An 11613-nucleotide genomic window follows, 5' to 3' on the forward strand; every position below is an offset into this window, starting at 1 on the left:
CAACTGTTCTTTCTCTCTCAGTAGAGAATCACCTCTCTGACCTGCATCTGAGAGGTTTGGGGGTATTCACTGGCATTTATAGACTCTTGCTTGTATCATGTTTATTCCCCAGAAGGTCTGCACTTGAATTATTGTGGGAAAATGCAAACTATTTTTGTGTGTTGAGTCTTTTCTCTTTTAAGCTATACAATTCATCACTTTTATCTCCCTATATTTTTCTTCCCTTTAGCCTCTGAAGAATCCTGAATTTGTGGTTTTCTTTTTTGCTATTTCTTCTTCCATTTTCCCTTGGAACTCTTCATTTTTGCAGACAATCTGAAAAAAAGTAGTCTGTAGTCATAACGCTAGCCCAGAGGAAGTGATAAGATTGCTCTGATGAGTCAGGTTACAATGGGAGGCTCATGCTGATGGGCAAGAATCTTTTGCCATAAGTTCTTCATCATGTGCCCTCAAATCAAGATCAAACATGGAGAATAGCACACTCCTCCAAAAAACTGAGAACAGAACATTATCTTAACATATGGGACCACTCCATAGATTACCACAAGTTTATGCCTGTACCTCTGTATTTAGGAATTATTCCCTCATCCTTCTGAGCAACAGGGATGGGGATTATTGATTCCAAATCTGAGAAATACACATGTAATGGGCTGTTGCCCTGATGGATCTCTTGACCTTTAATATTCAGCCTCTCTGTTTCCATGTACTTTTCTCCCTGGTGTCTGCACTGAATGCAGATATGGTAGATTAGAAGTTGACACTTAATTAGATATAAAATTTGGGGAGGAAAAAAGATAAAAGATTAAACTGTGCAGCTGCATGTTGCCTAGAAGCAGGGAAAGGCGAGCAGCCAAATCTCCCAGCTCTTTGTTCCATCACATGATGTTGCTTGGATATCAGCTTATCAACAAACAGGATTGTACCGCCACCACCCCATGAAGAAAGGGACCTTGCAGGAAAACTACACTGAATATGAATCCCAGCTTTTTAAAGAGGGGAGATTACAATACAGGGTAAGTTTCTTTTAAGCAAATCTGTCTTTTTGTTTCAGATATAATTTTTTGGGTAGATATTTCCTCCCTGAGTTCTGCAAGCATTTTAATCAAACTTTATCAAGTGCAGACCACTTGATTGGGTAAGATGGATTTCCTTAGCAATAGCCTGAGGAAAGCACACATGAATTGCTGCCCTAAGAAAGATTGTCAGTCATTTCCTGATGCTATTTGAGGAAAGAAAAAAAAAAATCTTTCCAGCTTTGAAGAATATTTATGTTCTGCTCTACAGACCTGGAAAATGGGAGGAGGGATATGGAGATGATTTGATTACAGGGTAGAGTTTAGGTGTCTATCACCATCAATATTAAGAGTGTATCTTGGTTGGGATGCCTTCCGGAGAGCACATGGAAGGAAAGCAGTATTGAATAATATACTTATAGTTTAAATTATAAGTTTATACTGAGGAAACAAGACACACAAAGATGCTGACCGACATTTCCCTAATAAATTTCCCTTCTGGAAAATCTGAGCCTTAGCTCTGTAAACTTGGAACCAGAGATTTCTCATATGTTAAAATTCTTAAGTGCATGTACTGTGGTGCTCGTGTGCACACATGTGCGTGAGCATACGATAGGGTAGAGGAGAGAGGAGGAACTGGCCTAAAGTGAGAGCATTCTATTTTCAAATCTCAGCTAATCATATTATATATAGAATGGATAAACAGCAAGGTCCTACTCTATAGCACAGGGAACTATGCCCAACCCTCTGCAATAAACCATAATGAAAAAGCGTATGAAAAGGAATGTATATACACATACAACTGAATCACTCTGCTGTGTAGCCAAAATCAACACAACACTGTAAATCAACTATACTTCAGTAAAATGAATTTTTAAAAAATTTCAGGTAATCAAGTAAACCAGTGAGGTAGACATTGTTGGCAGGGGCAAAGGAGGGAAGAGAGGAGAAATGCTGGGATTTCCACTCTGCCATGTTAACCCTGCTCCAATATGTTTATTCTTTCTTGACGGTTAATTTTTAAATTATTCTATACACCTCAGATTCTAAATCCTGAATTGCATGGAAAGGAAATGAGACTTAATCGTAGCAGCTGTGGCTCCTTCATTCTGCATCTTTGTCAGGTTAGAAACACGGCCAGATTTAACAGCTTCTTTAATAGTACAAGGTTGGGAAACAGCAAATCTGAATGTGCAAGAAATGGAAAATGATGCAAAGATATATAGACTGCCGTGATAAATCATATTTTCAAAGGCTATTAAACGTGCTGGGAAGGTGCGTAACATAGAGAGCATGAGCTCCCTGTTCTAATATCACAGTGGATGTACACAGGGAAAAAATAGTAAAATGAAATCAATCAAGTGACAACAATAGTTATGCACTGTTAAATTATGGATGATCGTATTTCCTCTTCTATTTTCAAATTTTCAAAAATGATATATATTACTGATAGAATCAGATAAAGTAATAACTATTATTTAGAGTTACCAAGAAATAACTGTTAAGACCTGATGTGGTTTTACAACCCACCTGTTCCAAATGCAGAGTAAGCAGAAAGACAAAGGACTCTGATTTATTCCCTCGGGTTGGATCCCATGACTTCATGGCAAATAGATGGGAAAAAGTGCAATCAGTGACAGATTTTATTTTCTTGGGCTCCAAAATGACTGCGATGGTGACTGCAGCACGAAATTAAAAGACGCTTGCTCCTTGGAAGAAAAGCTATGATAAACTTAGACTACATATTAAAAAGCAGAGACATCGCTTTGCTGACAAAGGTCTGTATAGTTAAAGCTATGGTTTTTCCAATAGCCATGTAAGGATGTGAGAACTGGAGCATAAAGAAGGCTGAGCACCAAAGAATTGATGCTTTCAAACTGTAATGCTGGAGAAGACTCGTGAGAGTTCCTTGGATAGCCAGGAGATTAAACTAGTCAATCCTAAAGGAAATCAATACTGAATATTTACTGGAAGGACTGATACTGAAGCTGAAGCTCCAATACTTCGGCCACCTAATGTGAAGAGCCGACTTATTGGAAAAGACCCTGATGCTAGGAAATATTGAGGGCAGAAAGGGGCGACAAAGGAAGAGATGTTTGTATGCCATCATCGACTCAATGGACAAGAGTCTGAGCAAACTCTGGGAGATAGTGAAGGACCAGAAGCCTAGCGTGCTGTCGTCCCTGGCTACAGCAAAGAGTCAGACATGGCTTGGTGACAGAACAACAAGTAAGGGATGAGAATTGGGAAAAATGCAGGATTAAGAAGTCTGGTGAGGTCCAATTCCATGGAATCATTTGAGAAAATGTCTTTTCCCTTGAAATAAATAACATCTATCTGTTCACTTATTTACTTGATTGCTTACTTACTCAGGTACATCCCCCAAAATTGTTTGAACAACATGAAAATTTATGTTGTGCTTTGTTGTTGCTTCCAGGTACAGAATAAAGATGGGAGAAAAATGGAAAAGACAACAAAAGCTGCGCAATGTGCCACATATTCCTTGCATTCGAGTCCCTCGCTCTGCCTCTGACACGCCATTGCTGAAGGTGCAGCATGTTATTCACAGATGGAGGGGCCTTCTCTGGCTCTTCTTCAGGGGGTGAGGGTTTACCTGGCATTAGGGAGAACACAGGGCTCGACACACACCCTTGTGTGTGCAACAGTGTGTCTGAGAGAATGAAGGAGCACTCGGATAATCTAATCCTACATCCGTCCCCCTTGAGGAACTCTTCCCCTTAAGGAAAGCTAAGCAATAGGGTAACAACATCAAAAATGTCATCTGCTATCTCATGGACTTAGAGAACGAACTTATGTGCCAGGGGGCAGGATGAGGGGAAGGGATGGGTAGGGTGTTTGAGATGGACAGGTACAACCTGCTGTATTTCAAATGGGTAACCCACGAGGATCACTATACAGCACAGGGAACTCTGCTCAACACAATGTGGCAGCCTGGATGGGAGGGGAATTTGCAGGAGAATGGATACGTGTATATGTATGGCTGAGTCCCTTCCCTGTTCAACTGAAACTATCACAACATTCTTAATGGGCTATACTCCAGTATTAAAAAAAAAAACTTTTTTTTAAAACCCACACCTCTTGAGTTATGAGCTGTGTTGGCTATACCCCAATACAAAATAAAAAGTTTAAAATAAAATAAAATCAGGGAAAAAAGCATTATCTATTACTTCTCCTTTAGGAAGATAGTATTCTCCTAAGGAAAAGAACTATGTTTTTTTTTTTTTCCCCTTGTAAAATAAAACTATAATTTTCAAGGTTTTATCTTATATAATGGAAACTCCCATTGCACTTTGGAGGTTTGCTCTTGAAATGGATTGCAATTTTCATGTTATATTGTTCTCAATCATTTGAAAAGGCTTAATTAGGGATCTATTCTCTTCTTCAAATATATTATCTTTTAAAACATCTAATTTGGAAACTGTAAAACTGAAATAATATCTCAAGTGTGAAGTACTTGGCTCAGCTACTTTCTCTCTGAATATATTTGTAATATCAAGTTTAAGGTCTCTAGATCTTAAAAAAAAAACTGACAGATTTCAATGCCACACAAAATGTTTTAGCAGATAAAATTCACTTAGCTTATATATAATTATCTTGTTTACTTTTTACTACATGGTTATCAACTGGTTTTGAAATTCTGTCATTCCTTTGAATGTTTTAGCCTAAGGTGAAATTATTTTGGGTTTCCCAGGTGGCATTAGTGGTAAAAAAAAAAAAACCTGCCTGCCCAATGCAGAAGATATAAGAGACATGGGTTCAATCCCTGGGTCAGGAAGATCCCCTGGAGAAGGAAATGGCAACTCACTCCACTATTCTTGCCTGGAGAATCCCATGGACAGAGGAGACTGGCAGGCCACGGTCTATGGGGTCACAGAGTTGGACACGACTGAGCAACTTAGCACACACACACACACACGGACTTATTTCATCTTGATTTTTCTAAAATGTTGATGCCACTTTCTCTGTTTCCTCATCGCTATATATCAGGCAAATATATAAAAGCAACTGTAATGCAGCCCTTCCTGTTCCTCCCTGCACTAGGTGGTAGCTTTCCAAATGGTCCCCTTACCAGTGGTCCGTCTTCCCTTAAGGCCATTCTGCATAGCAGGTCCAGAGTGGTCTTTACAATGCAGATCCAGGCAGCTCAAAGAACGGCATTTGGGCCTGGGTAATTCTTGTCTGGGGGCACTGGCGCTCTGTAGTATGTTCGGCATCCCTGGCCTCTAACCTCTGAATGCCAGTAGCAACCATCTTCCTTCCCACCATCTCTGACAACCAAGAATTTCTTCGGACATTGCCAAATGTCCCTTGAGGGTCAAAATCACTCCTGTTGGAAACCACTGCCTTAAAGAAAGACCACTGTTTCTTCATAGTAAAGATCATCTTTAACCTCTTAGTGTAGCATAAAAGGCTTCCGTGATCTTCCGCTGTCCCACTCTAGAGGCTTTTCCAGCTCAGACTCTATATCCTGGTTAAAATAATTTCTTTTGTAATTGCAGTGAAAGTGTTAGTAGCTCAGTTGTGTCCTACTCTTTGTGACCCTATGGACTGTAGCCTGCTAGGCTCCTCTGTTCATGGAATTCTCCAGGCAAGAATAGTGAAGTGGCTTGCCATTTCCTTTTCCAGGGGATCTTCCCAACCCAAGGCTTGAACTTGAGTCTTCTGCACTGCAGGCAGATTCTTTACTGCCTGAGCCACCAGGTTAAAGTTTAAAAAAAAAAAATGGCAAAAGTCTGGTTCCCAATATATTCAGATATTTTGTACCCCAGAAGAAAATCTGTACCACTTTCTCTCTCTAATCAGCCTTTCATTTTCTTCTAGTCCAGTGGTTCCCAAATTTTACGGAGTGAGTGTCAAAACCACCCAGAGGTCACCAGAGTCCTGGGTCCCCCACCCCTCTCCCCGTGTCTGATTCTGTAGGGCTGGTGAGGCCTGGGAATCTGCATTTCTCACAGATTCCTAAGCGATGTCGATGCTCTTTGAGAATTCATATTCTAGCCCCTTTAGGGAATCTCTCCTGACAAGGCAGACTCAGACATGTTGGTCTTCTCTTTCAGGAAGCTTCTTTGACTCCTTAACATGAGCTTATATTCCTGACAAGGCAGACTCAGACGTGTTGGTCTTCTCTTTCAGGGAGCTTCCTTGACTCCTTAACAAGAGCTTATATTTCTTCTCTGTTTTCATAGCACTTTTTCACTAATGACCTTGAATGCTTATCACATTACCCATCCACTCATCTATCTTCTCTGCTTACGCTGAGAGCTCTGAAGGGAAAGTTCTTTTACTCTGCAGAGGCCTGGCACACTTCAGGCCCTGTGCAGACTCTCAGTCTACCTTCCTCAACAAGGATTACAACAGATCAGTACAGGTTGCTGTCGTTCAGTCGCTAAGTCGTGTCCGACTCTCTGTGACCCCATGGACTGCACCATGCCAGGCTTCCCTGTCCTTCACCATCTCCCGGAATTTCTTCAAACTCATGTCTACCGAGTCAGTGATGCCGTCCAACCATCTCATCCTCTGTCACCCCCTTCTCCTCCTGCCTTCAATCTTTCCCAGCATCAGGGTCTTTTCCAATGAGTCAGCTCTTTGCATCAGGTGGCCAAAGTATTGGAGCTTCAGCATCAGATATTGAAAATCCTTGGACCTCCCTCAGCCTAATACTGTGACCTACCTACCTAGAATCTTTATTTTTTTTTAACTCATTTTCACCATTACAGATGCCAGTGGAAGACGGTTTAAGTAAACTAAGGGAGGTGAAAGGAAACTCATTGAGAGAGGGACAAGGGGAGAGAAACAATGGGAGAAGCATCTTATTTCTGTGCGAGTCAGCTTTGAATACGTCACACTCTGATCCTCAAGTCCAGCAACTCACCAGAGTCCCCTGCTCTGCTCTCCAGGACCTAACCCAAGGGCAGCAGCGCTACTTTTACAGTATCATGAGGATTTACAGCCCCAGGCCCCAGTGGGAGGCCCTGCAGACCCGCTACATTCACAGCCTTCAGCACCAGCAGCTGCTTGGTGAGTTTAACTACCTGACCGGAACCAGGTGTCTCAGGAAGGAGGACTCTTATGCTACAGTCGGGTTTCCAGATAAATAATTCAAGAAGAATGGCCTCCTGTCAGCCTGCTGTTTTATCAACACGGTTGGCAGGTCAATTTAAAAATGATTTTCTCTGACAATAAAAAGCAAGGCTTTATGGGGAAATTAAGAGGGCTTAAAGAAATTGGAGTAGGGTTTGTTATCAAATGTCAACAACGCTCTGAGACTTACGAGCACTTGATCTAGTAGAAGCGGCAATGGGCTTGGGCAGATGATTTAGGCTAACCCACCGCTCAGCCCATCGCTGGTTGTGCAGACTCACTGGCTTGTTTAAGTCACAGCAATAACACTTATGTTTATTAAGTATCTACCATGTTTCCAACACTGTGCTATGAGCTCTACACAGAATATCTCATTTTCACCCCCACTTTACTGCTGTGGGAAACTGTAGCTCAGACAGGTTATAGGACCCGATCAAGATCACACAAAGAGTAAACATCAATGAGGAGCATCACACCAAAGATCACGCGTCTTCACCCCAAGGTCTGCCGTCTCTCTTATTCCACAACCACATGGGATTTTATGAACCAGAAAGAATGGCTGTGGAAATCCTTCATAGATTGTAAGCAACAGTCTATGGAAAGGTAGTTAATATTAAAATCCTTTTCTTCCAGGAGATGTTCTCAGTCTCTGCCTCCTACTTATTACACTCTTCTAACTCCAACAGAGCCTTTCTTCCATAAACACTTGTCTTTAGCACATCTATCTTATTAGTGTTGTTCCTGTATTTGCACAAAAGGAAAGCACAGTTTTTGCAAATGATTTAAAATCAAGAACAAGCAACAACAGCATTTTCCTTTTGTGCAAATACAGGAACAACACTAATAAAGGAGAAGTGCTCAAGACAAGTGAGTGTTTGCAGGAGATCACTTATTAGCTGCCCAGCCAGCTCGGTCAGGAGAGCATGAGACCCTTAATCTCAGGGTTGTGGGTTCATGCCCCATATGGGCAAGGTTTTGTTTCCCAGGTGGCCCTAGTGGTGAAGAATCCACCTGCCAGTGCAGGAGACATAAGAGATGTGGGTTTAATCCCTGGTTCGGGAAGATGCCCTGGAGAAGGAATTGGCAACCTGCTCCAGTATTCTTGCCTGGAAATCCCATAGACAGAGGAGCCTGGTGGGCTAGAGTCCACAGGATCACAAAGAGTTGGACACATGAGTAAGTTAAACAACTTGACCAGGGTCATGCAACTAGTAAATGGCAGAACCAGAATTCAGCCGGATCCCCATGCCTGACTGAAAGCATGAGGATTGTCATCTGGTAGCCTTATTTGTAGAGTAAAACTGCACAGAAACCAATGAAACCAGGAACAGAGATATGCAATGTGTATTGCACATAAGACATTTGTCTATGTTATTAAAATACAGTCTTCCAGGGATTTCCCTGGTGGTCCACTGGTTAAGACTTTGAGCTTCCAATGGAGAGGGCATGGGTTCGATCCCTGATCTAGAAACTAAGATCATATATGCCATGCAGAGGGACCAAAAAAAAAAAACAATACAGACTTCCAAGCCTAACCTTCTGTGTTTCTGACTCAGAAGTTCTTTGAAATAGAGTCGGAAACCTGCATTTTTAAAGAGCATTATCAGTGTGGCCTCAATCAAATGATTCTGTTGTGCAGGGTCTGCAGACTGCACTTTAAAAACACTGAGACCGAATGTATCTGTTTCTATCTGAAGCAAGTTTGCTATTAAAGATAACCAACTCACGTGAAGATTTCTCATGGCTCAAGTCCCTCTCCAAATATTTGTCTATTTGGCAATAACTACAGACTATTATTCATTTAATTAATTTACGAACTTATTCAATGAGAAATGTACCAGAAGAAAAACATACCTCATACCCTGAAAAACTGTACAATTTGAAAATGCTAAGCATAATTGTTTCTACCATACAAAGTAGAAGGAATTTTGTGCCTATGTGGATATTTGCAGAGTTGTTTGCTTTGTAAAGCTGTTGACTTTAAAGTTTACCTCCTTTCTTCCCTCCAGGCTATATTACTCAGCGGGAAGCCTTGGCCTATGCGGCTGTACTAAGAGATTCAACCAAAAGGGCCTCAGCCAAGGCAGGTCCTCATAGAACCGTCCCCCAGAGAGCCGCGGGCAGGACAAGAACACAGCCCTCAGCAAGACCTGTGTGTGTGATTCCACTCAGGGCCCAAAGCACAAGGCTCCCATCCCTCAGGTCCAAGGCTGTGCACAAGCTCTGAACAAGTGGGTGCCCATGTTCCCCTAGCATCTAGTAAGTATTGAGTGCATATCTGTTGAATAGGAGTAAATAAAAGAATAACGTCTAATACAAACCCCACACCTGGAAATAATCTCTCCCACTCACATGCATTTTGCCAGCAAGAACAAGTAGAAAGGTTTAAGAGCAATGGAGCTAAGAGTAAGCAAGCCCACAACGGGAGAAGGAAAGAGTGCGATGAATGGAGAAAGGAGCATCAACGCACACACACACTACCATGTGCAAAACAGACAGCTGGTGAGAAGTTGCTGTATCGCACGGGGAGCCTGGCCTGGCATTCTGTGATGACCTAGATGGGAGGGAGGGAAGCTCAGGAAGGAGGGGATATATGTACAGTTATGGCTGATTTGCATTGTTCTTTGGCAGAAACAAACACAAAGTTGTAAAGCAAGTTTCCTCCAATTAAAATTTTTTTAAAGAGTAAGCAAGGCATGTAAACCCATGGCTGATTCATGTCAATGTATGGCAAAACCCATTATAATATTGTAAAGTAATTAGCCTCCAATTAAAATAAATAAATTTAAAAAAAAAAGAGCAAGTCTTTCATTCCAACTATAATCTGTAGAATAAAATGACTTTTGAAGCTTTTGGAATAAAAGCTTACTTTGAATTAGAACATTCCAGAGAAATCCCAAGAACACTTGAAGAGGACAAGTGACCAGAGGGTTCAGGTCCTCTGTCACTGGGTGGACAATTTTGCAAGCCCCCTGCTGTGTATACTGAAAATAAGCAGACCGACACAGAGGGAACACTGGGCATGCACAGCTTCTGGACCACACCATCTCAGCAGTTGCTGGACCGTGCCTTTCCATGGGCTCCTTCCTCTCGACTTCCCCATCAAACAACAGCATTCAACTTGGACCCAAATCTTCTGGTTCTTGCCTAACTCAGTCACTTTGTATCCTCTTGAAACTTATCAACCTGCTACAGCTGGGTTCCTTCTACACAGCTGTAATTGACCTTGGCACGGGTAAGAGGATTCGTGCACATATCTTCCCCTGGCAGCTGAAGATAGTCTCAGCAGCAAAAGAAATAACCCCAAAGAATGGACCTTTTATGGCCTTAATGGTGTTAAAACTGCTGTTGTTTTTCAGTCACTAAGTCGTGTCTGACTCTTTGCGACCCCATGGACTGCAGCCTGCCCAGCTTCCCTGTCCTTCACTACCTCCCAGAATTTGCCCAAGTTCATGTCCACTGAGGAGAAGGAAATGGCAACCCACTTCAATATCCCTGCCTGGAGAATCCCATGGACAGAGGAGCCTGTTTTGTTAGTGACATTTAATAGTTACACCACTAGTGATTTTTTTTGTATGTTAAAAGTAACTCAGCAGTGCTCACAGAAAGTCAAAATGTAAAAATGCCTTTCTTTATCTAATTTCCAAATGTTCAACCTCTTTCTCTCATTCAAATCATTCAATGACATTGTCAAGCCTATAAAAAGGAGTTGGTTGAGATGGAGTATTAACTTGCTTGACAAGGAATATGCTAACATTGATCTGAAAAGATGCTGCAATATCAATAGAAAAAACTCATTGACAATTCTCATCATCTTCATCCTACAACTATTAACAGAGAAGATGTAAAAGTTCATGTGAGATTCTGAAGACTCCTAGTACTGGTTCTGAGATCTAATCTACTTTTCTTTGGGAGGGACGAGGGTGCATGGTTGGAAGTCTTAGGGAAGCCAGTGCTGACTGTGCTGGGTTCCTACACTTAATCATAAAGAAGCTTCTAGATCTCTGTGAATCCATGCCCCAATTCATATACTCTAAGGATGTGAGAGTTGGACTGTGAAGAAAGCTGAGCGCTGAAGAACTGATGCTTTTGAACTGTGGTGTTGGAGAAGACTCTTGAGAGTCCCTTGGACTGCAAGGACATCCAACCAGTCCATTCTGAAGGAGATCAGCCCTGGGTGTTCATTGGAATGACTGATGCTGAAGCTGAAACTCCAATACTTCGGCCACCTCATGTGAAGAGTTGACTCATTGGAAAAGACCCTGATGCTGGAGAGATTGGGGGCAGGAGGAGAAGGGGACAACAGAGGATGAGATGGCTGGATGGCGTCATCAACTTGATGGACATGAGTTTGGGTAAACTCTGGGAGTTGGTGTGGACAGGGAGGCCTGGCATGCTGTGATTCATGGGGTTGCAAAGGGTTGGACATGACTGAGCGATGGAACTGAACTGAACTGAACTGAAGGAGCTCTGTGTTTCTAGATTAAGAATTGTTGTG

General features: G+C 42.0%; 1 protein-coding gene across 1 annotated transcript; it reads left to right on the forward strand.

The window, feature by feature from the left end:
- Positions 1–972: 972 nt before the first annotated feature.
- On the forward strand, positions 973–9342 carry FAM216B (family with sequence similarity 216 member B). Its single transcript, XM_068984207.1, has 5 exons — positions 973–1013; positions 3248–3296; positions 3440–3562; positions 6932–7052; positions 9125–9342. The coding sequence occupies exons 1-5, from the start codon at positions 973–975 to the stop codon at positions 9340–9342; spliced, it is 552 nt and encodes a 183-aa protein (XP_068840308.1).
- Positions 9343–11613: the final 2271 nt, after the last annotated feature.

This window comes from Capricornis sumatraensis, chromosome 12 (genome assembly GCF_032405125.1).
Source record: "Capricornis sumatraensis isolate serow.1 chromosome 12, serow.2, whole genome shotgun sequence".
NCBI lineage: Eukaryota > Metazoa > Chordata > Mammalia > Artiodactyla > Bovidae > Capricornis > Capricornis sumatraensis.

Bases quoted from the DNA above. Each gene is read 5' to 3' on its own strand.
- FAM216B (XM_068984207.1), top strand. From the start codon at position 973: ATGAATCCCAGCTTTTTAAAGAGGGGAGATTACAATACAGG. The intron at 1,014-3,247 runs GTAAGTTTCTTT...ACAACAAGTAAG, and splicing joins AGGGGAGATTACAATACAGG to GGATGAGAATTGGGAAAAAT. The intron at 7,053-9,124 runs GTGAGTTTAACT...TCTTCCCTCCAG, and splicing joins TCAGCACCAGCAGCTGCTTG to GCTATATTACTCAGCGGGAA.